General features: G+C 46.8%; 2 protein-coding genes across 2 annotated transcripts in view; both read left to right on the forward strand.

Annotated features, from left to right (window-relative positions):
• LOC148542096 (CD109 antigen-like) overlaps positions 1 to 26447 on the forward strand; it is a 333340-nt gene that overhangs the window by 21032 nt on the left and 285861 nt on the right. Inside the window, exon 3 of the mRNA XM_088470525.1 lies at positions 5314 to 5342. Coding sequence (XP_088326651.1) covers positions 5314 to 5342 — 29 coding nt within the window. The remainder of the gene's footprint in view (positions 1 to 5313; positions 5343 to 26447) is intronic.
• LOC148542097 (uncharacterized) lies at positions 18898 to 20099 on the forward strand. Its single transcript, XM_088472357.1, has 2 exons — positions 18898 to 19598; positions 20063 to 20099. Exons 1-2 carry the CDS (start codon positions 18898 to 18900, stop codon positions 20097 to 20099), a joined length of 738 nt encoding a protein of 245 aa, XP_088328483.1.

A 26447-nucleotide genomic window follows, 5' to 3' on the forward strand; every position in this document is an offset into this window, starting at 1 on the left:
GCAGACGGGTGAGTGAGAAGGCAGTGGGCTCCTCTTTCTCAGCAGCGGCGGCAGCACAGTGTGACGCCATGAAGTCACGCGCTGCGCGCTTTCTTTTAAAAGAACCAACTTTGAAGCACGGTGACGGCGGCAGGGGTGGGTGGTGGCTGGGGAAGTGGGCGGATCCGGGAAAATAGTTCACTATGTGGCTGCAGAGGGAATGTGGCAGCGGGGTGTGCGGGCATAAGCGTTGCTTTTGGTGTCACCCCCCGCACCCCCCTTGTGACGCCACTGAATACAGGTCCTGCATGTTCACACGCAGAGCGGCAGCAGACTGTCAGTGAACGGTAGACGGTAGAGGCCAGGATCTGAGGTTGTGGGTTAAATTGTGGGTTCAATTGCCACTACGGCCTTAACTATATGCAGTTTGTAAATTCTCCCTGTGCTTGTGGGGGTTTCCCCCGAGTGCTCTGGTTTCCTCCCACGCTCTGAAAATATACTTGTAGGTTAATTGGCCCCCAGCAAGTGTGTATGTGTGTGAGCATGTGGTAGGGAATATAGGACCTGATTCAGACCTGCTCGCTAGGATGCGCTCGCTCATTGCTGGCCGATATTTGCGTTCTGCGCATGCGTATGCATCACATTGGGCGTGCGCGAACCTCTGCAACAGATCAGGAAGCACTCACTCGCTCAGCATAGACAGCCCAGTTGAATGAGTGACAGGAGAGGCCGTTTGTGGGTGGTAACGGGTAGGCCACTAGAAACTGGGGAGTGGAGGTGCGAACGCAGGCGTGCCTGTGTGTTTCAAAGCCGTTTCATAGGCGAGCATAATTAACAGGCAGCGTCATTGTACACATCACCTGGTTGTATTTCACACTAAACTGATCGCAGTGCTTGCGACCAGGTATAGTCAACATCCGATGGTGCTCGATGTACCAATGTTTTCATGCACTTCCTGGAGATGACGTGCGCAAGTGGGCATCTTATGAATGGCTGGTGGGCGTCTGCTTACACAAAGTGATCGCTCGCCAAGACATAGTGGGCGTGCTAATAATTTGCCGTGCGATAGCCTGCCTTGCTGGGCATGCACTGGATTTGCATACACTGGGAGCGAGCGTCCGCATCTTGCGAGTGGCTCTGAATCAGGTCCATAGATTGTAAGCTCCACTGGGACAGGGACTGATGTGATCGTTCAAATATTCTCTGTAAATCGCTGCAGAATATATGTGCGCTATATAAATAACTGGTAATAAATAAATAAGTTCCGGAATGTGAAGCATCTGAAGATTGCATAGCCCGCTATAGCCTATGGGCTACATTTCACAAATCTAGCTGAGATAGCAATGGCAATACGATCATGGGTGCTAATATCGCACCCAGATCACATTACAAATGTGATCTTTAATAAATAGGCCCCAAAGTCCATTGCGATCTCAGGCAAATGCTCTAAGACAATAACAACAATAAACTAACTACTTACATGATGCTAAATACTTAATCCCCACACAGGAACGCAGAAGGACGCCAGTCCGCACGAGGTAAGTTAGGGTGCCCTTAGCCGCAGGGGGGTAGGGTTAGGTTTAGGAAGCGTAGTGGGGATAAGGTTAGGTTTTTTGGGGGGGTTAGGGTTAGGCACCCCTAGGGGGAAGGGCTAGGGTTAGGCACTTAGGCACGACAGGGGGGGATTTAAGATAGGCACCGGGGGGGGGGGGGGTTAGGGTTAGGCACTAAGAGGGGAGGGTTAAGTTTAGAATGCAGGGAGGTGGAGGTTAGGTTTAGGCACTGGGGGGAGGTTAGGATCAGGCCCCGGGGAGGGAGGGTTAGGGTAGGGAGAGGGGGAAGGTTCGGATATCGTCAAAGTGTCAGTATTCTAACCCTATCGGGATGCAAGCATCGGGATTCTGACCATCAGGATCCCAAACGCCGGCATCTCATACCCAACCCGATGGGGAGAATGCACCTCATTGATGCACTTTAACCTGTGGCTGCTGCAGAACCACAGGCAAACCAAGCTGTCAATCTGCACTGATCATTGATTCTGAATGGCATCCAAAGAGGTTCTGCATCAGCACTGGTTATTATTATCAGTCGCCTTCTAGTGCAATGGTCTAGCTCAGGTAAGGGAAACCACCAGACCCCAGGGACATCTGCACAAACAATTCACAGCACAAAGAAGAATATTGAAAGGAGATGAGAATTGCAATGAACTTACAGTTGCTTATCGTCCGAATACAGCTGCTGGCAGTGGTGGAACTAGAGAGTGGTGGACCCTGGTGCAAAAATATGGTTTGGGCCTCCCCTGGCATCTCCTCCCCTCCCCCCGGCAACTCCTTCCTCATACCCGGCACCACCACCCCCATTTCTGGAACAGCACACCCCCGGCACACACCTACAAAAGAAAAACTGTAATGGTGGAGCTTGGAACCTCTGTTCTACAGAAAAAGGTGGAGAGGGAGGGCAGTTGGTGGGAGCATAACCTATGTATAGTGTATTCCAGAGTTTCCCAAATTCCGCCATTACAGACCAGGTTTTAAGGATATCTATGCTTGAGCACAGGTGACTTACTGTAATTAGTACCACAGTCAATTTAACTTAACCATCGGGACTCAAGCATGGAGCATGGATAACCCTTAAATCTAGACTGTAATGATGGAGTTTTGGTAACTGTTGTGTGTATATTGTGGCAGGGAGGCCACAGTGTCACAAGACAGAGGTAATACTCACCACTTGATTACCTGGGTGTAGGCTGGTCTCAGGTCCAGTCCAGGTTATGCAGTGTGCTATGATTCCCAACCAAGCAATCAGCACCACCTGTGAGTTGGTCTTAAGGCGTTGCTGGAAGCAAAGCATAGTGCTCCTGATGCTGGACAAGCTGGCCAGGCGAAAGGCCGGGGGTGGTGGTTCGCATAAGAGTGCCAGGGTATGCAGTCGCGATGCCGACGATCTAAATGCCGACCGTCGGAATCCTGACTGTCTAATCCCGGCAAGGGACTAATGACAGGCGTCGAAATCCCGACGCCTGTCATTTTACCTACGCCGGGAGCCCGACGCCCATCATCCTGATCGAAGGTAAGCCTGGCGCCGGGCACGGACAGCCACAGGGGGGGAGGGTTAGGTTAGGGGCTCCGGGGGGGGGGGACTTAGGGTTAGGCACCCGCCCAGGAGGGTTAGGCTAGGGGAAAGGGGGTTAGGGTTAGGCACCCCCGTGGTGGAGGTTAGGGTTAGGCACCCCCCATGGGAGACTCAGGTTTAGGCTGCGGGGAAGGGGGGGTTAGGTTTAGTCACTTACAGGGGGGTTAGGGTTAGCCACTTGGGGGGGAGGTTAGGGTTAGGCACCCCTAAGGGAGGGTTAGGGTTAGGCGGGGGGTTAGGTTAGTTAGTATTTACCTTACCTGCTGTCGGGATCTTCACTGGTGCCGGTCTTCCGGCGTCGGGATTTGAACATGCAGTATTTCATACCGATCCCGGTGCCAGGACCTGGATGGTCCAAAGATATTGTGTATGCAGTCTCTAAGCCAGAGTGGCAAACTTAACTTGATGTTGGCTGTGAAGTGTCTGCTAAGCTGCAGTGAATAAACAATCCACTGTTTTACCGCACTACTGGATGATTTTCTTCCCGTTTTGTGACAATATATAAATATAAATATATAAATATATATATATATATATATATATATATATATATACATACACACACAAAATGGATACATATTACATAATGATTGCATAAATACTTCATAATAATAACTTCACCTACACGCACATCCGTAATGGTTAGCAAGACTGTGAGAACATCGGTACAATCGAGTACCATCGGACCCATACGCAAAGTTAAGGCAGGTCAGACCTCACTCAGGAATTGCTAATTTCAGCACAAGCTATGAGGCCTACATATGGTATCTAAGTGGCTAATTTATGCACGCCCATACAATGGTGTACAAATGCACTGGCGTGACCACCACCCGTCACCACCCACAAATGGCACTTCCTATCTATCACTCTGCGATGGGTCTGCGTAGCCGCTGTGATCAAAGTCCCGATTGCAGTGACCAGTTCACGCACTGCGATGCATGCGCAGTACGCAACAATCGGCCGATTGCGTGCGTCTTAGCAAGTGCGATCCTTGCTAAATCAAGCCCTTAAACCAGTAATCAGTCAATAATGACAGCAGCAGCTGCAGTACAGCACTTGACTTGAATGCCTTTACTTACCAGGCCTCCTGGATAACTAGTTGCAGCGTGTGGATACAGCTACCTGCTCCTCCTAGACTGAGACTGGATATTGTGGCACTGGGCATGATCACCAGATCCTGACGTCACCCAGCGCTGACGGTAAAGACATGCTCAATTGAAGTCAGAGGAAGACAAAGACGGAAAAATAAGTGGAGTTAAGGGGAGGAGTGTGGAGGAGAAGTGATGGTGGCCCCTCCTCCCCCTCCAACTGGTCATCCCGTGGCATGGACCACAGAGGTGGAGGATAAGTGGAGGAAGGGGGCGGAAAAGTGATAGTGGCTCTCCCCCACTCACCTTCTCCAGCTTGGACCGCGGCAGGGACAGCACTACTACTGTACATGCTGGGCAGCAAACCACCCCCCCGCGCACGTGATCGCTGCCCGCAAAGACCTGTCCCCTCTCAGAAAGGGGTGTGGCCTGAAATCAGTGGGGCCCACTGGGGAATTACCCGGCTCCCCGGCGGCCCAGAACGAGCCTGCCACCCATCTAGGTGCATAAATAGTTTACCTGGGTCATCTGGATGTGCACCTTGATGTGATGCTCAGTGGACCATCTAGGTCAAACTAAGGCCCGATGTTGTGTTTCTGGGGCTAAATCGCACATTTACTAATACTTAAAAAAACAAATCAAAAATTGTATATTATTCAATAAATCGATTTTCAATTGATCAAATCAATTAAAATTTACCTTTTTCGTAAATATACCCCTTGGTATTTCTTAGAATAAGATTTACAAAGAACCTTAAATACTGGGAGGTTAACTATGAAAAAATATTTTGTCCATCCAAATTCATTTTTCTTAATACACCAAGAGCATTCTTGGGAGCATTCTTATCATTTTGATTCAATTATAAGATATGATGTAAAATATATAGCTGAATAATTTTTTGTAACCAGTATACAAGCTCACATTAGCAATTTCTCTACTTCTTCAAATACAAATTGGTAATGGAACAAACAAAAACAAAAATAAGTCAACAAGTGTAGTGAGCTGGTGTGCAGATCTATGGAGGGAAATGAAGCAGGTTCATTTTGTGAAGTCTAATTCTGATGCATGACAAGAAGTGAATTATGTTCATTTGTATTTTGATTTTTTAATACAGGATCCATTGGAAAACTGGTGCTTCCACAAGTAAGTGTATATGTATAAATGATGAAGCAACTGAAAACTCTATCTAAACCACCCCTTCCCTAGAATTGCTGTTCAGTTTGAGGCAAAAGCAAATGCTCTGCAAAGATAAAACTTCAATAATATTGAGTTTAGAAAGCAAATACCTATATATAAAGTGAGAAAGCGTCTATATGTCTATCTGTCTGTCTGTCCGTCTTTTTATCTTTTATGCATGGCCAGAGTTTTGGACCTAGGACCTGGTTCAGCAAGGATTGCAATTGCAAAGCTACAAACAGGCAACTTTACAATTGCAAACCTTGCAATAATTAAAATGCAGCAGGAGATGTATGACACCCCCTGCTGCATTTGCAATCCCAGCATTGCGACGGATGGTAGATGGCGCCAAGCGGGTGGACAGCTGAGTAAGCCTCTGCTTACTCAGGCTGGCCAGCTTGCGAGCCCAGAACACTGCGTACGTCCACTCAGTCTCTGGGCTGGCGACTCCCTAAAAACGTCCACCCCTGCTCCGCCTCTTAAATGCCTCTGCCTGTCAAGCAGGCAGAGGCATTCAAGGGCTTTCGTGCGATTGAGCAGGACACATTGTGCACACTCGCAGAATGGGTCCTGCGCATGCCAGATTCCTGATAATCGGGAATCTGCGTTCAGCAGTGCATGCCCCTAGCTCCACCAAATTTGGCATGGTGGTGTAGCTTGACCAGGATTAGGTTTTTGCTTAGGTTTGAACTTCGTCAGGGCAACACACTGTAACACAATCGCTAAAAATGGGGACACACTTAAATTACACAGGTTCCAGGGCTGGCTCCAGTGGAAATTGGAATTGATCAATGGAAAGATGTTATAGGCGAGGACAATGTAAACAAATAAAGGCTGCAGGTGTACTTCAGGGTCCAGTCTTTAACCCGGGCAATGCCGCGCATCCCAGCTAGTATTGAATAAGGGCATGGGACATGATTCTTAGTCACACATCTTTATGCTAATGCCGCGGCTAATTTCTTCAACACTGAGATTCCCACTTGCAGCATCTTGCATCTGTGTACTATCAGACACACTCTGGAAACTTGCACCAGCTGTACTGTAGTTAGAAAATCAGGGAGAAGGGAGATAGTAAGGAAACGTAAATGACGAACATTTGATAAACGGCTTATGTAAGGCCGAAGAAAATGTGAGTTGCTCCAGTTACTAAGATGTAAATATAGAACAAGTCTTTATGGGTACACTGAGTTATTTTTTTGGCCCATTCTCTAACTGTTTTTGTAAAATGTCAAATGTATGGATACAATATTACAAAAACACCAATGTCTTCTCAGAGTTATTTTAGCACTATGTAGTATAATATAAAACATATTATATGATGTATAGCTATTCACCTTATCTCACATGTTCCTACAGTATATCTCTCATGCCAGGTAACCCTCTCTCTCATTCCCAACATGGTCTCTGTGTCAGATCACCTAATTCTCTCTCTACTTTACCTACCCCTGCCACTTCCATTTCCTGCTACCCTTTTAGTACCTGCACCTCTCACCCTAAGTCCCTCTTTCACTCCCTGCACTTCTCAGTTCCTGCTTCGCTCTTTCATACCTGCACCCTGACCCCTCCTTAGCTGTCTCACTGAACCCTCCTTAGGTGTGTCACTGATCCTTCTGTTGCCCGCAGCATCTCCCTGGCATTCTCTATCACCAGCAGTCTGCTTTACCACATGCCCCCTGTGTGCCCCCCATCACCTGCAGCCTGCTTCCTCACATTGTCCCCTGTGTGCCCCCTGCATCTCCCATTTCCCTACCACCAGCAGCCTGCTTCCCCACATGTCCCCCCAGTGTCTCCTATTCTTCATCACTAGCAGCATGCTTCCCCACATGCCACCCTGTGTGCCAACAGCGTCTCCCATTCTTCATCGCCAGCAGCCTGCTTCTCCACATGCTCCCCTGTGTACACCCAGCATCTCCCATTCCCCATCACCCGCAGTCTGCTTTCCCACATGCTCCCATGTGTGCCCTCAGCATCTCCCATTCCCCATCGCCAGCAGCCTGCTTCCTCACATCGTCCCCTGTGTGCCCCCTGCATCTCCCATTTCCCATCACCAGCAGCCTGCTTCCCTACATGATCCCCATTGTGCCTCCAGCATTTCCCATTTCCCATCACCAGCAGACTGCTTCACCAGGTATCTGGACTATAGATAGACAGTAAAAAGGTTGACAATTTCTAGATAGACACTGGGGGCCAAATGTAATAGGGTGAGAGTTTAGAAAATATGAGAGTTTAGCAGTAAAACTCTCACGCTAATTCATTGATTGAGTTGTATTTTCAATACAGGAAACACCTGGATAAGAGTTTAAATCTGACTGTGAAAAACATGCGAGTTTGCATGTTCTGTGACTTTATTACATTGGCTGATTTTAGAAATGTGACAGGTTTCTCTCATAGTTTCTAAACTCTCACCATATTACTTTTGGCCCCAGATGTTAGACAGTCAATAGGTCGACAGGGACAAAAGATCAACACAATAAAGGTCGACATGGAAGAAGGTCGACACATTTATTTCTTTTTATATTTAAGTTTAGGCACTTACCGGAGGATTAGGGTAGGCACTTACTCCAATGGTTAAGGTTAGGCACTTACAAAACGGTTAGGGTTAGGCACCAGGAGTTAGGGTTAGGCACTTATTGGAGGGTTAGCGTTAGGCACTAGAAGGATTGGTTAGGATCAGGCACCTACGGTTAGGGATTTGCACCAAGGCAAGGGTTAGGGTTAGGGTGAAGATTAGGGCTAGAAAAAAAATGTGTCTAACATTCCAGCCTGCTTCCCTACATGTTCCCTCGTGTGCCCTCAGTGTCTCCCATTCCCCATCACCAGCAGCCTGCTTCCCCACATGTGCCCATGTGTGCCCCCAGTGTCTTCCATTCCCATCACTATTAGCCTGCTTTCCTACATGCTCCCATGTGTGCCCTCAACCTCTCCCATTCCTCATTACCAGCAGCCTGCTTTCCTACATGCTCCAATGTGTGGCCCCTGCATCTTCTATTCCCCATCACATGCAGCCTGCTTCCCCATATGATCCCATGTGTGCCCTCAGCCTCTCCTATTCCCCATTACCAGAAGCCTTCTTCCCTACATGCTCCCATGTGTGCCCCCTGCATCTCCTATTCCCCATCACATGCAGCCTGCTTCCCCATATGATCCCATGTGTGCCCTCAGCCTCTCCCATTCCTCATTACCAGCAGCCTGCTTCTCCACATGCTCCCATGTGTGCCCCAGCATCTTCCATTCCCCATCACTAGCAGCCTGCTTCCCCATATGCTCCCATGTGTGCCCTCAGCATCTCTCATTCCCCATTAACAGCAGCCTGCTTCCCTACATGCTCCCATGTGTGCCCCCCTGCATCTGCCATTCCCCATCATGTGCAGCCTGCTTCCCCCCATTGTGAGCTGATGCAACAAGCAAGCGACCTCAGCACACTATAACTATATCACTCTGCAGGACCCAGGGACACTGAGCGGTCACATGGTCTGACAGCTCATGATGACATCACAGAGTACAGTTACTGAAGGGGATTGATTTATCATCAATTAACACTGACTGTGTAATGTAGACCCAGTAACCACGAGCCGCAGGTACCAGGTCTACAGTGTAGATTGCTGTGCAATCCACCTGTAAATTTACATTGTGTCTGAAGTTTCTCTGAGAAACTTCAGGGACAGTGCAAATTTAGAAGTGCCGGTATGTCATATCGTTACATATCGGCACACTTCGCCCACTGTTATTATGTAAATATAGTTGAATTGGGTTTATGACAAACATGTACATTCATGTTACAAATGCAGAAAATGAAAGCAAAATATTGATCGTGACTGTAAAGTAAATTTCTACATTTTATATAATTAATTTTATTATCTATATAATTTCATTTTCTATATGCAGTGGCGTCACACTGGGGGTGCAGGCCGCACTAGGGTTCACCCTCATAGGGGGTGACACCAAAATGCTGCCTCCTACTTATTGACAGGAGCCGGGTACTGCAGTGTCACATTCTCCTGCAGAACTCGGCTCCTGTCACAGCGGAGGAGCCGATAGTGCAGGTACTCCAGGGGCAGCCTAGCATCTCTGGGGATCCTGGGCACACCCCCGGAGTGATGCAGCCGAGATTTCCCGATAGACCATGCCCCTTATTTTAGGCCCCCATTTTCGGTATATGCCCCCCGCGCAATGGGGGGCTATGGCATGCTTACCTACTTTTAGTATCTGCTCCCCGGGAGATGCCTGGAGAGCAGACACAGGTGGCCACTTTGGGGGGCGGCAGCCGAAATCCTATGTCATTAGGCCCCACTCCTGTCATGGGAAACTGCTGCGATTCGTGGGAGCGAGAGGAGTGGGCTTGGCTAAATTAGCGTAATTTAGCCCCTCCCGCTCCATTCGGAGCCGCATTTTATGGCAATTATTAGGAAGTGGGCAGGATGCGAAATATGTGGATACTCTTCCAGGGGTGCGGGTGGTTCCCCGAAAATTCAGGGGCCTCCCAACACATCCGGGAGAGAAGGTAAGTATGGGCTATGGGGTGCGCTCCGGGTGTCACCAGACCCGGTGACGCCTCTGCTATATGCTTTTAGAGATATTCAATACACATAGAAAAATTAGGTGCATACACTCTGACCAAATCAGAAGTATCACACTAAAGCTGGGCACACACGTAAAGATTTTCTGTCCAACCATCCAACTAGTTGATTGGTTGGAATGAAAATCTGGTAAGGTATGAAAGCAAATGACAATCAGCAATTTGCTCCCAAACGACGGAAAATGGACAAAAACTGTTGTATGAACAAATTGTTTAGATCAAACAGTTAACAAACTTGTCTGAACGTCCAATTTCATCTGTTTTCTGGCATTTAGGAGCAAATTGTTGGTCATCATTTACTCCCATACGTTACCAGATTTTCATTCCAACCAATCAACTAGTTGGATGGTTGAACAAAAAATCTTTACATGTGTGTACAGCTGTACTATGATAAATGGTGAGTCAGTTGGGCGTGGTGCACCAAGACTACAGAAGATATTTGTTAAAATAGATAAAACTCTCCTAAAAATTACTTATACACCCCCACTCTATATTCTTATTTGTATTTCTAGTCTGTTATGATCATATTTACTATTGCATGGATGGTTATTTTGATATTTCCAGTTATGTGATTTTGTACTGCATAATCTCCTTAATAAATACTAATACTAATAATTAGTACTTGTAAAGAGATAAAGTACTAACCAATCAGCTTCTAACTGTCATCTTAAAGGCTGTGTTTGAAAAAAACAGGAGATGATTGGTTGGTACTTTATATCTCTCCAAGGCTTGATACGTCTCCCCCTAAACTGTTAAATAAAATACTTCTACTATCACATTGTCTCCCTTCTATTTAAATATTTAGAATATTTTGACTTAATGTAAGCAGTTAGTCTAGCTATACTATTTTCATACTAATGTATATGTTGTGTCATTTTATTAATTTATCATTATTCCCATAGTTGAGATAGATATTGTAGCAAAATTATTTAAAAGAATAGCAAAAAATAGGTAGAAATAGTGTAGAAATAAAGGAATATTGGTGATTAAAACTTGCTGAGTATAGTTCATCTGATCACTTTGCATGCATATGTGTGTTTGTTATTATTGCTTTGTAGCCACATGTGACAAATTCTACAGTAATGTAATACATTGACACTTCTTTGTTACATTTATTGGGACTGTAATTTTTTATCTCTTAAGAGCAGATGATCTGTATTACTTCTATTGTAGTCTTGGGGGTCAACTGAAAGAGACTTGAGAGGGCGAGTTGCTTTTGCTTTAGAAACAACAGCAACGACAGCTAAATTTCACCCCCGTCCTGGCCCAATTTCACCCCAGACTCGTGAATTTTTGTACGCAGCCCTATGGTGGCATATATAGCCGCACTTAAGCTGGGTACACACTTCGAAATGACAAATAGCCTACATTGCTGAGTGTGTACGGGCTATTGTGCGCTCTCGTGGTCGCTAGCGACGACATCTGGCTTTGATGTGCTGCACTGACCTGTAGTATGTTATGAAGGACGGAACAATAATCGTTTAGTCGTTCGTAACTCGTTCCAGTGTGTACTGGCAATCCCCATTCAAGGGCATTCATTCAGATGTCGGAACGAATCCCCATCGCTACAGCTTTACTCGTGCCCGCGAGTCACTAGCTTATAATTGAATCAACCCCTTGGATTATTATAATGTCAACTGTACAGATAACTTTGTAACATAAGTGTTAATCCCTTGGATATTTTAGTTTATACAGTAGGTTCATCTCTCATTAAAGCACATCCGAAAAATAGTTTCCACTATATATTTGTATAAATAGCTTCATGTCATTGGCAGCTGGTATAGTGCATTGTAGCTTAGTAATTTAGACATGGACTACATCTACTGTATTTAGCTGGAATTGTATTTGATCCAATTGGTTAACATTGCTGTTCCCTATCATACTGGTCCCCATACGGGCATATTCAATATGTCTAAAACAGGTTATTGTCAGCAATTGAAAGATGGTGTGTGATTCCTAATAGTACTAGAGACTGTTGTTCAATAATAGGTATAATAGCTATAATAGAGTAATACTAATTGTGTTTGCTGGTATAATCTATAGCGGTCCCCTTGCAGGCATACTTCATAATCTTAAAACAGCGATACACCTAATTAGTTTGGATAAATTGTATCTTTTACTCATTAGCATCGAAGTCCTAAACAGCAGGGTTGTTTGTTTTCATTAAATAGTATCTGAGATGACTTGATGTCCCAGAGTGCTTCTGTCGTGGCTGTATCATATACCAGCTCATTAGGTTGTGAGCTTCCTGTGTTCCTCTTTCAGTTATAAACAAATAACTGTGTGTCATTCATCCCTGAGGGATATAATGGTAATATGTGCGCCCCACAATGGCTCCCACTGCTAGGGTGACAGGACAGACATGAGCCTAGCAGGAGCCAGGAGGGGAGGTTGGAAAGCGCCACTGTGAGCATGGTAAGCAGTGGCAAACGCAGGATTTTGAAAGGGGGGTTTCCAACTTGGTTACAAAACCAATGGCAAAATATCTAACCACATACAGGCAGCACTCCTCGGGTACTCAATAATCAATACTCAATAATCCAAGTTTGTTAATCTATTACTGTGCAACGTTTCAGATTAATTTATTACATATTTCATCAATGCCTTGACAAAATATGTAATAATTGCATCTGAAACGTTGCACAGTAATGGATTAACAAGCTTGGATTATTGAGTACCTGAGGAGCGCTGCCTGTATGTGGTTGTTTATTTGGAGTCTACTTGACTATATTTATATGGAGCTTTTCAGCTCCTTGAAGAAATAAAAAGGCGGCACCGCAAACATACACAGTGACATATACACGCACACACTGACACAGACTGTACTGACACAGACACACTAACACACACACTGCACTGACAAAGCATATACACACACTGCACTGACAAAGCATATACACACACACACTGACACAAATATACACTGACAAATCCTAGACACACACACACTGACACACATATACACTGACAAAGCCTAGACACACACACACTGACACACATATACACTGACAAAGCCTAGACACACACACACTGACACACATATACACTGACACACATATACACTGACAAAGCCTAGACACACACACACTGACAGACACTGCACTGACAAAGCCTATACACACACACAGAGACTGACACACACACACACACACACACACACACACACACACACACACACACACACACACACACACACACACACACACACACACACAGACTGACACACACACACACACACACACACACACACACACACACACACACACACACACACACACACACACACACACACACACACACTGACACACACACACTGACAAAGCCTACTCACACACACACTGACAAAGTCTATACACGCACAGACTGGCACACTGAGAAAGATCACCCTCCCCCCACATGTAAAACATTACACCCACCTGTGGTGTGGCTCTGGGAGAGAGCGCTGGTCACTGTCACGCAGCAGGCTCCGATGACTCCAACAATGCTGGTGTGCTGTGCCCTATGGGAACTGCCCGGGAGGAACTGTGCGCAAGCGCTGCACCTCCCCCTACAGGCAGCTCAGCCAGGGACAGTTGCCGGGCTCACATGTTTTAAACAAAAAAAAATTATTGTTAACTGGGCTGCGATGGAATGGCGGGCAGGGGGGGTTTCTAGGTACTCGGAAACCCCCCCTGCGTGCGCGGGTGGTAAGTATGCCGCAAAAGGTGGCTCGACAAAGTACTGACTTTAGGGGGGTGAATAGTTATGCACGCTGAAGTTTTCTGTTATGTTGTCCTAAATGTTGTTTGATTCACAATATAAGAAAAAACACAACTTCACAGTTGTAGGCATGTTCTGTGAATGAAATGATGCACACCTTCAAACAATCCATTTTAATTCCACGTTGTGAGGACAAAAGTCCAGGAATGATGATGTTCGTCCATGTAAGATGACGTTTAGCCTCTTTCTGAGTTCCGTTTTTTTGGAGGGAAAAATCCAAACTCAACGTGCAAACTCGAACCTATCCGAGCCTGCACATCCCTAATATATATAGTAATTTATCTTAAAGTGGCTTGTGCATAATAGGATCTATGGATATATTTGTGTAGGGAAAATGTAACTCCCATTGTCATTTATACTTATGTCAGCAATGAGGGGGTTAATGCAAATGCAACCAGTATTGGGTAAGGGAGGTTGTCATGGCAACTCAGAAGGCACTACATACAGCTGTGTGGCAAGCAGGGGGACAGTTGGTATGAGGTAATTGATTGGACTTGCTGGCTGCCCTACATACAGTATGATGAGGGGAAAGGGAGAGCAGTTCCTGAGGTAATGGCCTGAGTGAGGGGACAGGCTCCAGCGCTGGTGACACCCGCAGATGTCACAGAGATATGTGAGGGAGAGGGCTGGTGACCCCCAGGAGGAGAATATGGGGAACGTGCTGAAATGGCTGCCAGAGTATGGGCAGAGGTCTGAGGTAGTGTAATAGTGGAACATAGAGAATGCACCTTCAGTGTGAGGCATGCAGCCACATTTGATGGAGACACTGCCAATGATAAACTGCCACCACTCACACAGTCACACTTATGTTATTACTGCCCTGATCCACATCAAATTTTACCTCAGCAGCTCAACTAGGCAGCTCACAAGCTTAGTAACAAGAACTTTTATATTTAATGTTATTGAAATCCAGGATTGGAATAGTATTAGAAACATTAGGTTCATACTCACATGACTCCAGCTACATAAAGTGAGACAGGACACCAGCCAACCAGTGCTGACAGAGACAGAGCACTATAGAGAGAGAGACCAATAGCACCATTACAGTGCCTAAAGCTTTGCCAGAAAATAAAGAGATATCACCATAGACAATGACTGTTCCATACACTGTATAAGCACCAGTAAAACTCCACTTTCTAAGAGGTCAAATAACAAATACTCTAAAATCCTTACTATTTGGCAGAAATCCAGATAAGATTTATTTCTAAAATATTGGCTGAAGTAATCCCCACACAATAAATCCAGCCTGCATTAATTACTGTATGGGCCTGATTTACTACCGTACGTAACTGCAAATACGCACACAATCTGCCGATTGTTAGGCACTGCGATGCGTACGCATGCACAGGGCGTGTGCGCGATCCAGTCGCTGCGATGGGGACAGCGATCGCAGCGGCTATGCAGACCCATCGCAGAGTGATTGACAGGAAGTGCCGTTTGTGGGTGGTAAAGAGGGGATGGTCGGCCAAACGCAGGTGCGCCAGTGCGTTCGCACGCCATTGCAGGGGTGTGCATAAATTATCCACTGCGATCCCATACGCAGTATGAGGTCTCATAGCATGCGTGGTTGTTAGCAATTTCTGAGTAAGGTCAGGGCTTGTGCAAGGGTACGTGAGGCTGCGATGGTACTCGATTTTACCGATGGTTTTGCTATTTTGCTAAACATTATGGATGTGTGTAAGGTAAAGTGGGTGTCCTTTTTGGTTCATACATTTAATGCATTGATCAATCCATGAACCAAAACCCCATTATTTATTTATATATTATTATGAATGATTTAACAATGGTGGGTGCTGAGTTTTCTGTTTTTATTTATTTAAGCAATGTGGTGACAAGCTACTTGCACCCCAGTCCTGGGAATGGCGAGTGCAGGTCTGCACCCCCAATCTGGGAGTGGCGAGTGCAGCGGATTTCTGACTATATATATATATATATATACACAGTGCCTTGCAAAAGTATTTATTCCCCTTTGCATTTTTCATGTTTTGTTTCCTCACAACGTGGAATTAAAATGGATTGTTTGAAGGTGTGCATCATTTCATTCACAGAACATGCCTACAACTGTGAAGTTGTGTTTTTTCTTATATTGTGAATCAAACAACATTTAGGACAACATAACAGAAAACTTCAGCGTGCATAACTATTCACCCCCCTAAAGTCAGTACTTTGTCGAGCCACCTTTTGCGGCAATTACAGCTGCAAGTCGCTTTGTATTTCTCCTTCATCCACCAGGGGACACTGGAGCCTCAGTACAATGGGGTATAGGAGTGTGTTAACCGGGAGCTGGCACCTCTAAATAAAAAACTACTGGTAGCTAGCTCCTCCCCCTCTATACCCCCCCAAGGTCAGTCTATAAAATGTGCCCTGGGAGCTGGACGTAAACCTCCTTAGGGCTCTGAAAATAAGATTTCTATCAGCAAGAGGACAGACAGGCAGCCTACTGCCCCTGCCTGTCTGCGCCGAGGGAGCTGCCGGGGAGATCCTCACCGCTGCTGCATGCGGTTTGTGCTGAGGTCTCCTGCTACAGAGACCTCAGTCTCTGGGGTACCCAAAGACGCGCTGCAGCACAGGCAGGGCTAAGGTTAGTGTTCCCTGGCTCCCTGGTTAGCAGAGAAGCCAGGACAAGTGTTTAGGCGGGCATTCACAGTGCGCTCCGCTAGCGCTGAGAGCGCCATAGCGGGGGGGCGGAGCCAAAGTTTTCCTTCTGCTCCAGCCTCCCTGCAGCCTCAGCGCTTCCAGAAGGACGCTGGTGGCCATTTTCATGCACTACAGGGTGGAGAGAGAGCTGTGTCAGGAGTCAGGCTAGTACTCTGTGTATCAGCACTTGCATTTTTATTCTTGTTATCAGCACTATTCTGTTAGCGCTGCAAGCATTATAGTTTATTTACCTCTGTGCCCCTTTCAGCAGGGTCTCTGTGTGGTGTGATTGTAAAATCTGTTATTGCAGTTTTACTGTCCTCTTTCTCTCTGTGTGTGGGTGTGGTGTCTGTACTATAGACATGTCTACCAAGGGGTCTAAAGCTGCACAAAAGTCTTTTTCATGCAAGACTTGTGGTGAAAAATTCACACAGGGACAGTCTAATACTTCCTTACTGTGTGATAAATGTGTGTCTATACCTCAAGATACTGATCTTGTAGTCCAGCCTATGTGGTCTGATCAATTGACTGCAGTCATATCAAATCTGTCATCAGAGCTGGAAGCAGCTCGTAAGGACAGGGAGAGGCTGAGACAAACAGCATCTTCTCCTGCTCAGGTCCTTAGTAAGAGATTGATTCATAACCCCTTACACTGGGGTGAGTCAGATGAGGAGTTGCAGGACACTGAAGAGGGCGAGGTTCAGGAAGAGGAAACTTACATTCCTGAGGACCCCGAACCTGCATCTCAGGGCGTGGATGCTTTAATTACAGCAGTACGCCAGATGTTACATGTAGAAGATTTAGAGGTTACAGAAAAACCATCTATTTTCGGTAAAAGATTTAAACAGTCTGTTACCTTTCCAGCATCAGAGGAGCTGGATGAGCTTCTTTCTTCCGCATAGAAACACCCAGACAAAAAATTTCAAATCTCTAAGAAATATCTGTCTTATTACCCCTTTCCACCTGACAGTAGGAGATTATGTGAAACTCCTCCAGCAGTGGACCCATCAGTAGCCCGTCTTTCCAAGAAAACGGTGCTTCCGGTGCCTGGCGCGGATTCCCGAAAGGAAACCTCGGATAGGAAGATGGAACACACATTAAAATCCTTGTATACAGTTGCAGGGGTTTTGATGCGTCCAGCACTAGTTAGTTGTTGGGTAAATAAAGCCATTGAAGTCTGGGCGCTGCAGCTAGCAGAGGGGATTAAGACAGGTACGCAACCTGACGACTTAATTCAGTTAGCCGAACAGATTACAGAGTCTGCTGCTTTCCACGGAGAAGCGTCTAAGGACATTTGTAATCTATCCGCCAGATCTTCAGCATTAGCTATATCTTCTAGAAGGGCTCTGTGGCTGCGTCAATGGCAGGCAGATGCAGAGTCCAAGAGAGCGGTAGAGGCCCTTCCTTTTACTGGGGAGGTACTTTTCGGATCGGAGTTAGATAAGTGGATCTCACAAGCTACAGGTGGGAAATCCACTTACTTACCATTTGCAGCTCCTCCTCCTACTAGAAGACCTTTAGCAGGTCCCTCCTTTCGATCCTTTCGTGCCTCTGGAAGATTTAGAGGACGTTCCAGAGGAGGCCCGGCCTTCTCCAGAGGTTCCAGAGGCCGAGGTAGAGCTTCAGCATCAGCCGCCTCCAACTCTCAGCAGGACAAGGCAGCTGCCAAGCCTGCCGCATGACGTCCTTCCTTCTCATTTGGGGGATCGCAGGGTTGGGGCACGCCTTTTGCATATCAAGGACATTTGGATCCAGTCTTGCCAGGACGCCTGGGTCAGGGACATCATTATTCACGGCCTGAAATTGGACTTCGGGGTCCAACCTCCCTCTCGTTTTTTCAAAACCGGTTTACCTCTGGTTGCAGAAAAACGAGGAGAAATTCAGGAGGCAATACAAAAGCTGTTACTGTCTCAGGTAATAGTTCAAGGGTAAGAGTTCAAGGGTAAGAGGTCAAGGGTTTTATTCAAGCCTATTTGTGGTGCCCAAACCCTCATCTTCGAGTTTTCAAATTCAAGATGGAATCTCTCCAATTCGTTATAGCGGGTCTCGACCGGAACAAGTTTCTGGTGTCCTTAGACATAAAGGACGCTTATCTCCACATCCCCATCTGGCCCCCCCCATCAGGCCTTCCTTAGTTTTGCGGTCCTAGACTCTCATTTTCAATTCCAGGCCCTACCTTTCGGACTTTCGTCAGCTCCAAGAGTATTCACAAAAGTTTTGGCGGCAATGATGGCCCTACTGCATGGTCAAGGGGTCGTCATTGTTCCATTTTTAGACGATCTATTGATAAAAGCCTCTTTGGAAGCTCGGCTGTTAAAGAACATTCGCTTAACTCAGAGCATCCTCCTCCAACACGGTTGGATACTAAATTTCAAAAAGTCCTCTCTGATCCCTACACAACGTTTACTATTCCTGGGAATGATACTGGACACAGTGCAGCAAAGAGTTTTCCTCCCTCAAGACAAGACTGCCTCCATTCAGCTTATGGTGCGCCTGGTCTTACAACATCGCCGAGTGTCTGTACATCTCTGTATCCGCCTTCTTGGGAAGATGGTAGCCGCCTTCGAGGCGATTCAGTATGCAAGATTTCACGCCCGTCCTTTTCAACTGGATCTCCTCTCCCAGTGGTCGGGATCCCACCTCTTTCTCCATCAGAGAGTTCTGCTGGCGCCTCAGACTCGAACATCTCTCATTTGGTGGCTGAACCCTTCCCACCTGCTGACGGGGAAAAGGTTTGCGGTGTGGTATTGGACCCTCCTCACCACAGACGCAAGTCTGAGGGGCTGGGGAGCAGTGACTCTGGGAAAGCATTTTCAAGGGCACTGGACGCAGCAGGAAGCCAGATTGCCCATAAATATCCTAGAGTTGAGAGCGGTATTTTATTCTCTCCAGCTGGCGCATCTGCTGCTGGAGGGTCAGGCAATCAGAGTCCAGTCGGACAACGCCACTGCAGTGGCGTATATAAACAGGCAGGGCGGCACAAAAAGCAGAGCTGCCATGAGGGAGGTATCCAGGATTCTGATTTGGGCAGAGGAATTTGCAGTAGCGATTTCTGCGATCTTCATCCCAGGAGTAGAAAACTGGGAGGCCGACTACCTCAGTCGGCAGGACGTTCATCCAGGGGAATGGTCAATCAATCCTCAGGTGTTCCAGCAACTAACTCTGAGGTGGGGCTGTCCTCAAGCCGACCTTATGACTTCAAGGTTAAACCACCAAGTACCAGTTTACTTCTCCAGAACGAGGGACCCACGGTCAGCTGCAGTGGATGCACTGACGGCTCTGTGGAAGTTTCATTACATCTACCTATTCCCTCTGTTTCCGCTCATTCCGCGCCTGCTTCAAAGAATCAAGCGAGAAGGGATCAAGGTGCTCTTGATAGCACCAGATTGGCCCAGACGAGCGTGGTACTCCCAGATACAGAATCTGGTAATAGACTAACCGTGGCCACTGCCTCTTCACGGCAACCTCCTTCTTCAGGGCCCGTTTGTTTATCGCGACTTAAGGCGGCTTCGTTTGACGGCCTGGCTACTGAAAGGGCCGTCCTCAGGAAAAAGGGTATTCCGTCTAATGTGATTCCCACAATGATTCGGGCTAGGAAAGAAGTCACTTCTCGACATTATACTTCCGCATATGGAAGACATATGTTGCTTGGTGTGAGAGACTTAATTCTCCTCCGTCAGTCTTTAAGGTATCATGTCTCCTTCTTTTTCTTCAGGCTGGTCTCATTGCAGGTCTTCGTCTTGGTTCATTAAAGGTACAGGTATCCACGTTGTCCATTTTCTTTCAGAGAAAATTGGCTTTGCTTCTCGATATACAGACTTTTCTCCAAGGGAGTTGTGAGGATTCAACCCCCTTTTGTGCCTCCCACGGCACCATGGGATTTAGATTTGGTGTTGGCTTTCCTCCAGTCTGATACTTTTGAACCTTTACAGAGAGTGGAGATAAAGTACTTATCCTGGAAGGTGGTTCTGCTGTTGGCACTCGATTTGGCAAGGCGTGTGTCAGAACTTAGGGCCTGATTCAGAGCCGGACGCTATTTGCGGACGGTCGTTCTGAAAAAGGGGCCGGATATTTAAATTAAGCGCTCTCTCTTTGCGGTCTGTTGACGCCTCTATGTCTGAACGAGCGAACGAAACATGCGCTCGCTATTTTGTAAAGACGCCCCCTGGCCGCTCGCATCATACGTCATCTCCGCTATTTATTAGATTAATCGAGTACATCGAAAGGCGTATGAACTGCTCGCTATTCTTGTGGTAGCATTTTCCTACCGCAATCATGTGAGCAGTTCAGGCTAAAAGACAACCAAGTGACGTGGTCGATGACGCTGCTTTGTTAATTATGCACACCCTTAAAACGCCCGTTTTGACCGTTTGGCATGCCTGCGTTCGGATCTCCACTCCCCGTTTTCAAGCACCTTCCCCTGTTACCACCCACAAATGCCTCATCCTGTCACTCAAATTAGCAGGCATTCGCTATTTTGCGAGAACACGATTTCCAACCGCACTGACTGGTTGGCGCATGCGCATTACAACCCATACGCATGCGCAGATGTGCGAACATCGCTCGGAACGAACGAGCGTCCGCTTACGAGCGACTCTGAATCAGGCCCTTAGTGCTTTATCCTGCCGCCCTCCTTACCTTATTTTCCATGAAGATAGGGCGGAGCTGCGTACTCAAAGGGCTTTTCTCCCCAAAGTGGTGACAGCTTTTCATATAAACCAGCCTATAGTGGTTCCGGTGTTTAAGGATGACTCTTCCAATTCAAAATCCTTGGATGTAGTCAGAGCACTCCGGATTTACGTTAACAGGACTGCCTCCCTCCGTAAATCCGATGCCTTGTTTATTCGGTTTGATGTGACCCGTCCAGGTTGGCCGGCCTCCAAACAGACCATTTCTAGATGGATTCGCTTCACTATCAGGCAAGCATACGTGGTGGCTTCCAAACAACCACCGGGTCCTATTACGGCGCATTCTACGCGCTCAGTTGGTCCTTCATGGGCGGCTGCTCGTGGGGTTTCCTTAAACCAGCTTTGTAGAGCAGCCACTTGGTCAGACACGCATACCTTCCTGCGATTCTATCGTTTTGATACTCTTGCGGCCTCCGCTTCGGTGTTTGGCCGTGCGGTGTTGCAGGGCTCTCAGCGCTCTCCCACCCGGAATGTAAGCTCTGGGACGTCCCCATTGTACTGAGGCTCCAGTGTCCCCTGGTGGATGAAGCAGAAAATAGGATTTTGGTACTTATCAATAAATCCCTTTCTCCGATTCCACAGGGGACACTGGACACCCACCCTAGGCTGTTCTACCTGCATTGTTACTGTTTTACAGGTTCAGACGCTGGTTTGCGTTTAATGTTGTCTGACTGAACTGTTCTTGTTTTCATGTATATGTTGTTTTCTTATGTATATGTGATTAATGTAGCTTTTCTGTCTCCTTCTCCTTACTTTCCAGCTCCCCTCGGGCACAGTTGTTTTTAGACTGACCTGGGGGGGGTATAGAGGGGGAGGAGCTAGCTACCAGTAGTTTTTTATTTAAAGGTGCCAGCTCCCGGTTAACACACTCCTATACCCCATTGTACTGAGGCTCCAGTGTCCCCTGTGGAATCGGAGAAAGGGATTTATCGGTAAGTACCAAAATCCTATTATGAGCTTGCCTCTGGGATTTTTGCCCATTCCTCAAGGCAAAACTGCTCCAGCTCCTTCATGTTGGATGGTTTCCGCTTGTGAACAGCAATCGTCTAGTCTGACCACAGATTCTCAATTGGATTGAGATCTGGGCTTTGACTAGGCCATTCCAACGCATTTAAATGTTTCCCCGTAAACCACTCGAGTGTTGCTTTAGCAGTATGCTTCGGGTCATTGGGCCTGATTCAGACCCACTCGCGAGCGGCTGTACGCTCGCAAGTGGGTCGATGGTCTGCACTGAGCATGCGCACGACGGAGGGAGCTCCGTCGTGCGCATGCGCCAGACACGACGAGCGAAGGACTTTCCTTCGCTCGTTGTGTCCGATCAAAGGGGGCGTGCTGTCAATGTTGATTGACAGCACGCCCCCTTTGGTGGGCGTGCCGGGGGCGTGCCTCCCTGACGGGGGCGTTCCCACGGGAACGCCTCCCGTCAGAAGCCGGCCCACTGACATCACTAGTGATGTCAGTGGGAGTGATTTTGGCTCTGATAGAGCCAAAATCACTCCGGAGCTTGCGGTTGAAAACCTCAACCGCAGGCTGCGGCTCGCAATTTCGATGGTCGCGATGGTCACGACCATCGCGGCCATCAAAATGCACGCTCGTATAGCCTGTGGGTGGTGACCCACAGCTATACGAGCGTCCAGGAGGACGCTCCATGAAAAAGGAGCCCGGCCCTCATGCAGAGCGTGCGCTCTGCTCAGAGCGTACGGCTCTGAATGAGGGCCATTGTCTTGCTGGAAGGTAAACCTCCGTCCCAGTCTCAAATCACAGGCAGATTGAAACAGGTTTTGCTCAAGAATATCCCTGTATTTAGCACTATCCATCTTTCCTTTGACTCGAATCAGTTTCCCAGTCCCTGCTGCTGAAAAACATCCCCACAGCATGATGCTGCCATCACCATGTTTCACTGTGGGGATGGTGTTCTTGGGGTGATGGGATGTGTTGGGTTTGCGCCAGACATAGCGTTTTCCTTGGTGGCCGAAAAGTTAAATTTTAGTCTCATCTGACCAGAGCACCTTCCTCCATACATTTGGGGAGTCGCACATATGCCTTTTGGCAAACTCAAATCATGTCTTCTTATTTTTATCACTAAGTAATTGCTTTTTTCTGGCCACTCTTCCATAAAGCCCAGCTCTATGGAGTGTATGGCTTATTGTGGTCACATGCACAGATACACCAGTCTCTGCTGTGGAAGTCTGCAGCTCCTTCAGGGTTACCTTTGAAAATTGGCATGTGCATATGTAATCACCCCCTTTGCTATGAAGCCCCTCAAAAGTTCTGGTGCAACCAATTACCTTCAGAAGTAACATAATTAGTGAAATGAGCCCCAGAGGCTGCAACACCACTAAGCAAGAGGCATCACACCATGAAGACCAAGGAGCTCTCCAAACAAGTCAGGGACAAAGTTGTTGAGAAGTACAATTCTGGGTTGGGTTATAAAAAAATATCCAAATCTTTGATGATCCCCCGGAGCACCATCGAATCCATCATCATCAAATGGAAAGAACATGGTACCACAACAAACCTGCCAAGAGAGGGCCACCCACCAAAAGTCACAGACCGGGCAAGGAGGGCATTAATCAGAGAGGCAGCACAGAGACAAATGGTAACCCTAAAGGAGCTGCAGAGTTCCACAGCAGAGACTGGTGTATCTGTGCATGTGACCACAATAAGCCGTACTCTCCATAGAGCTGGGCTTTATGGAAGAGTGGCCAGAAAAAAGCCATTACTCAGTGATAAAAAGACAACAAAATTGTGAGTTTGCCAAAAGGCTTGTGTGCGACTCCCCAAATGTATGGAGGAAGGTGCTCTGGTCAGATGAGACTAAGGAAAACGCTATGTCTGGCGCAAACCCAACACATGCCATCACCCCAAGAACACCATCCCCACAGTGAAACATGGCGGTGGCAGCATCCTGCTGTGGGGATATTTTTCAGCAGTACGGACTGGGAAACTGATTCGAGTCGAGGGAAAGATGGATGGTGCTAAATACAGGGATATTCTTGAGCAAAACCTGTTTCAGTCTGCCTGTGATTTGAGACTGGGAAGGAGGTTCACCTTCCAGCAGGACAATGACCCAAAGCATACTGCTAAAGCAACACTCGAGTGGTTTAAGGGGAAAGATTTAAATGTGTTGGAATGGCCTAGTCAAAGCCCAGATCTCAATCCAATTGAGAATCTGTGGTCAGACTTGAAGATTGCTGTTCACAAGCGGAAACCATCCATCATGCTGGAGCAGTTTTGCCTTGAGGAATGGGCAAAAATCCCAGGGGCAAGATGTGGAAAGCTCATAGAGACTTAGCCAAAGCGACTTGCAGCTGTAATTGCCGGCTCAACAAAGGTGGCTCGACAAAGTACTGACTCTAGGGGGGTGAATAGTTATGCACGCTGAAGTTTTCTGTTGTCCTAAATGTTGTTTGATTCACAATAGAAAAAAAAAACACAACTTCACAGTTGTAGGCATGTTCTTCAAACAATCCATTTTAATTCCAGGTTGTGAGGCAACAAAACATGAAAAATGCAAAGGGGGGGGTGAATACTTTTGCAAGGTACTGTATATATAAAATGATGCATGTATATAATATGATGCGTGTATCTTGCTCCAGCGGTACCTACTGTAATGTATGTATATGCACAGGATTGTTTGAGAGGGGGGGGGCGGGGACCAGTATCTTGCCTAGGGCCCCATAAGGTCTAAATCCATCTCTGGGCATCAGGACCCATCTACAGTATGATCACCACCATAAACATACCCCATAACAATTGTTGTAATGTTTATGTGACTGTTGTCTGTACTAAATTATGCTCATGGAGGAAAAGTGAAGGATACTGTTCCAGGGTAATACATGTGAAAAGGGCCTAGTATATTAACACTGGTGGAGATCACTAGAAAAGGGGGAGTGGAGGTTAGTTGTTGGGTGTTGAATACTAAATTGGGACATCACTTCCAGATTAAGTTTATGGGGATAATGTCCCAGTAGTTTAAGTTAGGTAAAAGTAAATATCCGGAGGATACAGAATAGTTTATTTAACACAGGGTTCCAGTTGTGATCGGAGAAATATCCAGATATAGGCCCTCATTCAGACCCACTCGCAAGCGGGCGCACGTACGTTAGGCGTACGTACAAAAATATTTAAATTCAATGGCTCGCTCGTATTTTCGTTCGCATCTAAAATTCCTCCCTAAACTCAGGCGACCCCTCCTCTAACTAACGAGCGTGCGAAATAGCGAGCGTACATCCCCGAAATGGCTTGAAGGGAACGCACGCACAAGTGAAACCGGAAGTGGCCTTGTCAGATGTCGATTACCTGCTCCTTTATTCAGCCTACCTCCCTCAATCGTATCATGCCAATCAATGTATCAATTAGCTCAATTTTTTTTTTTTTTTCAACACAATGCAAGAAACTTTACTCTTGTCCGTGTTTGTGTTCACCCGCAGAATACGTACGGATGGAACATTCGCTTTTATTGTTCAAAAAACATGTGAACCACAATTAAACAATTGTTCTATTGCTGTGGATCCCCGCATATTTTCCGGGGTTCATTTCTTTATTTAAATTTGCAAACGCATGTCACTGCATCAAGCCTATCATAACTCTCCAGAGATTTCTGGCCCTGTTGAACACATGACTCATACACTAACCAATAAAATTGCTCCTGTTAATTTCCAAAATACATTAGCCAATCAGAAATTTTGGCCACACTTTATCAAAAATGTTTTGTATGAAAAACTCCATTGCCATCATGAGAGCCTCCGCATTCACCAGGCGCGAGCTGCTGGTGCTTACGGAGGTGATGGATAGGCGGATCACCAGCCAGCCTCCACCCATCACCAACCGGCAGAAGCGCTCCGCGTATGCGGAGGCACGGTCCCGCCTGCGGTCGATGGGTTCACGCCGCAACATCGGGCAGCTTGAGCGCAGGTGGTCAGACCTGCAACGGCGAACGCCCCGCTTGCTGGCATGCTTTCGCATGCAGATCGTTGAAAGTAAGTGTTATGTATTGTGGTTTTCATGTTTGTGTTTGTGGGGCAAACTGCGTGTGCATGTTTTCCTGTCTGTCCTATTAATTATTTGTCCTCAGATCTGCGTGTGCATGTTTTCCTGTCTGTCCTATTAATTATTTGTCCTCATATCTGCGTGTGCATGTTTTCCTGTCTGTCCTATTAATTATTTGTCCTCATATCTGCGTGTGCATGTTTTCCTGTCTGTCCTATTAATTATTTGTCCTCATATCTGCGTGTGCATGTTTTCCTGTCTGTCCTATTAATTATTTGTCCTCATATCTGCGTGTGCATGTTTTCCTGTCTGTCCTATTAATTATTTGTCCTCATATCTGCGTGTGCATGTTTTCCTGTCTGTCCTATTAATTATTTGTCCTCATATCAGCGTGTGCTTGTTTTCCCTCTATTTCTGTTT

Source organism: Taudactylus pleione, unplaced genomic scaffold, assembly GCF_031769625.1.
Source record: "Taudactylus pleione unplaced genomic scaffold, aTauple2 ptg000015l, whole genome shotgun sequence".
In the NCBI taxonomy this organism is placed as follows: domain Eukaryota; kingdom Metazoa; phylum Chordata; class Amphibia; order Anura; family Myobatrachidae; genus Taudactylus; species Taudactylus pleione.